The 6,059-nt window shown below is 31.9% G+C and overlaps 1 protein-coding gene across 1 annotated transcript; it reads left to right on the top strand.

Moving 5' to 3' along the window:
• The first annotated feature begins 1,972 nt into the window (after positions 1-1,972).
• LOC122050463 (zinc finger MYM-type protein 1-like) lies at positions 1,973-4,267 on the top strand. The gene has a single exon (XM_042611365.1). The coding sequence runs from the start codon at positions 1,973-1,975 to the stop codon at positions 4,265-4,267; it is 2,295 nt and encodes a 764-aa protein (XP_042467299.1).
• Positions 4,268-6,059: the final 1,792 nt, after the last annotated feature.

Raw genomic sequence — 6,059 nt, 5'->3', positions numbered from 1 at the left:
CTTTTAACAAGGAAATTATGGTACTTATTTCCTAAAATCTTCTCATAGTATTTGATCCATAGCAAGTACGTTAATGTATTATCCAGATTATTTTAATATGGTACTTCTAACAATTTGAAATCATTTCATACCTCCTAATGGGGGTTAAAGGAAAACCAATCATGATCATATAAATGACAGAACACAAAATAGAGATATATCCACATAGAACATGCAAGCTGTAGCTTTCCTTTGATATTTCTTAACAAGAAGTCAGGTTATATAGTTCCTACCAAACAATAGGGGTACATCTACAGTATTCGCATGCAAATAATCTTCAAGATACTTTAATCAAATTATTAATCTCAATAAATTCATCCACTAATTGGTAACCTAATTATTTATTAAATGGATTAATACTCAGTTAAACCTTTTAGTTAGCCAGACTAACTAATTAATCAATCAAGCTTATAATTCAACATATCTTTAATACTTCGCCATTCAATCTTTTTAATCATGATTACTACTTCAATCAATCCGTTAACTATGTCTCAAACTCTAAACCACCTCAAAACCTTATTAATTAACTAACTTTAATTCATTAATACCTATCAGCCTAGAATTAACCTGACTAATTAAACCTTGCAGTACCCTATCAACAAGAAGCTGGTGGATCATAATGGGCATTAAGAAGTGCTTAGCTCCTATGTTTCCATGCACAATGGCGTAGTCAGTACTGGGCTGCACTGGGCTTCAGCCCAGTGCAGCCCAGCAATTTTTAACACCTAACTCCCTAATTCCTTGGTTTTTTTTTTCACCGCCCAGTGCAGTAAACACATCGAGCCCACTGCACAGTGGTAACCTAGCAATTTTTTCGTCGCCCTCCTCCTCTAGCACGACGAACACATCGAGGCAGTAATCGTTGCCACCTTCTGTCCTTCTTCAATCTTCAACAGTCAGCACATCATCTCCTTCTTCACTCTTCAGCCGCCGGTTCTCCTCGCTCAACCTCTTGCAAATCTTGAGCCGCCGAGGCGCCGATTCTCCTCAGTCCTCGCTCAGCCTCTTCCTCTTGCAATACCTTTTCAAGCACTGCTAAGTGGTAATCTACTAATCTCCATTTACATCTTCTTCGTCCTTCGTCAAAGACTCAAAATCCAACCTCTCCAGATCTCCAAATCTCCAATGCTCTCCTGTTCTATAACAGCAATTTCCACTTCTTTTTTTTTTTTATGATTTGTGAATTCTTTGGTAATTTGGTTCCTTCGTCTTCCTTGCTAGTTGCTTCACCCTTATGGGAATTTCATGGCTCTTAGAATGTTTTGTGTGAGTTTAGTCTTGATGATCTAGGGATCGTCGTGTATGATGGAATTACCAGAATAACAGTAGAGATTGTTCTTTATAGAATCATAGTTGCTTTAATTTGCCCTAATTTTTTTTAGGAAAGTTTTTTCCAACCTAGGTTAAATTTTTGAAAAATTTAAACATTCTGTCAATCTAAATGTGATACTCATTATTATTTGTGATTGTTGTGGTTGAAAAAAAAAAAGTAAAAGGTCCTAAGTTTACTTCTAAATTCCCACATTTGTTCCCTTTTTAAGTCCTTTATTTTTATTTTTGATTTCAGGCATTTCAAGTTTTAGCATAACACCGGATTTTACGGGTAGGCAGTGGACTTCTCTTTATCTTAAAGTGACAAATCATTACCTCACAAGTAATTTTAGATTTGTAGTTGTGATTTTTTTTGAAATTATTTAAAATTTTAAATTATCTGAAAATTATGATTCTAATACTAGGGAAAGTTGTGATATTATAAATTGATTTATTATTGTGTTTGAGTTTATCATAAAATGAATAATATGATTGAGTTTGTTATAATTGATTGGTAGTTGTTTTTTGTTCTTAAGTTATAAATAATTAATTTATAGTTATTTTTTTCCTTAGGTTTTAAATGGAACACCAACAACTTTCAAATAAAAAGCCAAAAACATTAATGTCATTTTTTAGGAAAAGAGATGATCAGCCTGAATCTGATAATCAATTGCAGTGTGATATACCTCTTAGATCAACAGTTGGATCCTCTACTTCCGATTTACAACCTCATTTTGTATCTAGGCCAATAGAACAAAGAGAAGAAGAATTTGATATTTCTTCTATTGAACGAGATCCAGGATTACGAAAATTGATTTGTGAATACTCTGTTAATGAGCGGGATGAGATTAGAAGAGCATATATCAAAGCAGGTCCTTATCAACCCAAACTTATTGAGTATCCAAGAACAAAAATTGGAAAGCAAAACCGGCGATTTCAATATGTTTGGTTCAAACAATTTCCTTGGCTAGAATATTCACCTTCAAAGGACAAAGCATATTGTTTTCCATGCTTTCTTTTTGAGAATACAAGTAATCCAATGGCTCGTTCTGCACTTGTTTCTGAAGGGTTTAACAGTTGGAAGAGAGTTAATGATGGAGAAAAATGTGCATTTCTTATTCATGTTGGTTCATTGTCTTCATCACATAATAGATGTGTGAAATGTGTTCAGGATTTGATGAAACCAAAGCAAAATATTGACAAAGTGTTGTATGCTCAATCTACGGAAGAAATTATAAAGAATAGGTTGCGCCTAAAGGCAACAATTGAAGGTTTATTATGGCTTGCAACTCAAGGATGTTCTTTTAGAGGTCATGATGAATCAGAGAATTCCTTAAATCGTGGAAATTTTATTGAATTGTTGAAATTTCAAGGACATTTAAATGATGAAATTGCAAAAGTTGTGTTACATAATGCCCCGCAAAATGCTAAATACACTTCTCTGCAAATTCAAAAGGAAATATTGCATATTCTTGCTAATAAAGTGAGAACAATGATTCGAGATGAATTGGGAGATGCCAAGTTTTGTACTCTTGTTGATGAAGCTCAAGATGAATCTAAAAAAGAGCAAATGTCCCTTATTTTCAGATTTGTTAATAATTCTGGATTTTTGGTGGAACGTTTCTTTGAGATTTTGAGTGTTGAGGACACAACATCAGCAAACCTTAAGAAATCAATTTCTGACATCTTTGTTCAACACAATATTCAAATCCACAACATGAGAGGACAAGGATATGATGGTGCAAGTAATATGCGTGGTGAATGGAATGGGCTTCAAGCATTATTTCTTAGAGATTGTCCATATGCCTATTATGTACATTGTTTTGCTCATCGTTTACAGTTAACATTGGTTGCAGCTGCTAAGGATGTGCCTTCTATTTGGCAATTCTTTTCTTATTTGACTTCCATTGTAAACTTCGTCACCTCGTCTCCTAAACGTCTTAGTGATTTACAATCTGCTCAACAAGAAGAGATTGCATATATGTTGGCTATTGGTGAGTGTGAATCTGGTACAGGAGCTAATCAAATTGGTACATTGCATAGACCTGGTGCTACTCATTGGAGCTCTCATTATGATTCTGTTAGGAACTTGATAGACATGTATGCAGCAACTTGTAAGATCCTTGGAAATCTCAGTGAAAATGGGTCAAATGGTACAATACGTGGTGAAGCTTGTGGTTTATGCAACATGATTACGAGTTTTGAATTTGTATTTGTGTTGTTTTTGATGGAAAAGATCTTAGAAACCACTGACATTCTTTGTCAAGCTCTACAAAATAAATCACAAGACATTGTGAATGTTTTAAAATTTGTCTCAACCACAAAAGTCGTCCTTCTAAAATTTAGAGAAGATGGTTGGGATGAGTTTTTTGTGAAAGTAAAGGTTTTTTGTGAACAACATAATATTGAGATGCCTGATATGAGCTGTGGTTATAAAGTTAATCGTTATTGTCAACAACGGGATCATGTTACAGTTGAGCATCACTATCACTATGATATTTTTAATGCTGCAATAGCTTTTCAAGTGATGGAACTAAATTGTAGATTCAGTGAGGCAACAATGGAACTTCTTGCTCTTTGTTCAGGTTTGGATCCTACTGATTCATTTAAAAAATTTAATATGGGCGATATTTGCAAGCTTGCATCAAAATTTTATCTGGCTGATTTTAGTCAAAAAGAAATTCATGCTTTGAGAGTTGAATTGGAACACTATCAACTTGACATAGTTTGTGATCATGAGTTTCAACAAATTTCTACTCTTTCTGCATTATACAGAGAAATGATTGTGACTAAAAAGGCTGAGAGTTATGTTATGATTCAGAGATTGATTCGTCTTGTCTTAACTCTTCCTGTATCAACTGCAACTGCAGAGAGCCTTTTCATCCATGAAATTTCTCAAAACGGCACGTCGCAATAAGATGGATGATGATTTACTTTCTGATTGCATGATTCTCTATATAGAACGACAATTGTCTGAGAAAATAGACTTGGAATCAGTAATAGATGAGTTTTATACACTAAAATCTCGTCGAGCACAGCTTAAGTAGATGAAGTATTTTGTATGAAATTTGAACTATGTAAAAAGATATTGGGATATAAATATTATGTGTTTGTTAAATGTTTAGTATACATGTATATTTTATTATTGTCGTAATTTAGCCCAGGACATTTAAAGTCTCTGGCTACGCCATTGTCCATGCATAAACATCATTATACAAATTGACTAATGCTAAAACAATATAAAACCTGTATATAGGTTTCAACAATTATTGACAAGTGTCACTTTAGGCATGCAACGATACTGCTTAATGGAAATCAAAAAAAGAAAGTTACTGCATTATACCTTTGCATGAACATGGAACGAATAATAACGTCTATCATATCAACACTTGCTCAAATAATTTTGGTTAATAAAGTTTTCTAACGTCTAAGGTAAACACATGGTAAATCATGAAGCGAAGGATAGAGTAGCCTATAACTCTAAGACAGTAATTAAACCCGAACCCTATAAAATCCAAATTCCCAAAAAAAATTATAAAACTAACTAGAGCGTTAAATAAGGTTAGGAACATGCACAACCTTTTTAAAGCGAGAATGTGATAGGCAATCATTACAATTTAGTGAAGGAACTACCCTCCTCAAGAGATCTGAAATACTCCTTCTACGCAAATCTTTAAAACTTAAGAAGAGAACTTAAACTAGCACATCATACTTCAACCTATGGTACCCGAAGTTCACCAACCATAGAAACTAACTAAAGCATTACAAGTTAGGGAACATGCCTTTAATTTCCTTAGCTATCGACTCTTCCACTTTTGTCTTCCCTTGGAGCTCTAGTATCGGTGGAGAAACAAAGGATGGGGGAAATCTTCTTAGGGCCGGCGGCCATGAATATGGCACGTTAGATTCTGGGTGAGGGTTTTTATATAAAGTAGAGGCGTTAATTTTGTCTAAATTCTATCAACTATACCATATAAATCTTATTATAAGTATACCAAGCATCAATTTGATATTGGATAAAATTTCCAATATATATCCATATCTATATCATATATACAGAGTAATATTTAATTCACATATTAAAATTTATTATACATACATTTCTTATATAATTTATATTACATATTACATATATATATATTTATAAAATATATTTATGATACTATAGTTTACACGTTTCCAACTATATAATTCCTATTATGTATTTTATATCATATAAAATATTTTATTTCCATATTAATTAGATATCAATCTATCATACATATATAATAATATTTAATTCACCTATTAGGCATATAAATTCATATACTTTTATTTACTTACTAGTTATATTTCCTAAATGATAAGTCCTATATATTATTCTCGATACTAAATATAAATAGAAACATATATCATGGTTATATAATTCCATTTAATAATTCTATATTTATATAAATCCATATATATATTATCTATATATGGTAATATTTTTAATTAGTTTTTTTAATACTAAGTCATTAATTTGACATTGAATCAAATTATATATTTCCATATATATATAATCATATATACATAATATTTAATATATTATAGTTTTCTAAAAAATACATGTCCATTACATTTACTATATATATAATATCATTTATATTAGTTATTAATTTAATATTGAATCAAATCTCTTATATCTATCTATATATATTTCTATATATAATTTCAAGTTGAAGACATAT

The sequence above is a fragment of the Zingiber officinale genome, chromosome 3A (genome assembly GCF_018446385.1).
Source record: "Zingiber officinale cultivar Zhangliang chromosome 3A, Zo_v1.1, whole genome shotgun sequence".
In the NCBI taxonomy this organism is placed as follows: Eukaryota; Viridiplantae; Streptophyta; class Magnoliopsida; order Zingiberales; family Zingiberaceae; genus Zingiber; species Zingiber officinale.
Note: the sequence above shows the minus strand (reverse complement) of the source record. Positions and strands in the feature narration are given on the sequence as shown.

Excerpts from the sequence above, each read along its gene's own strand:
- LOC122050463 (XM_042611365.1), top strand. The coding sequence starts at position 1,973 with ATGTCATTTTTTAGGAAAAGAGATGATCAGCCTGAATCTGATAATCAA.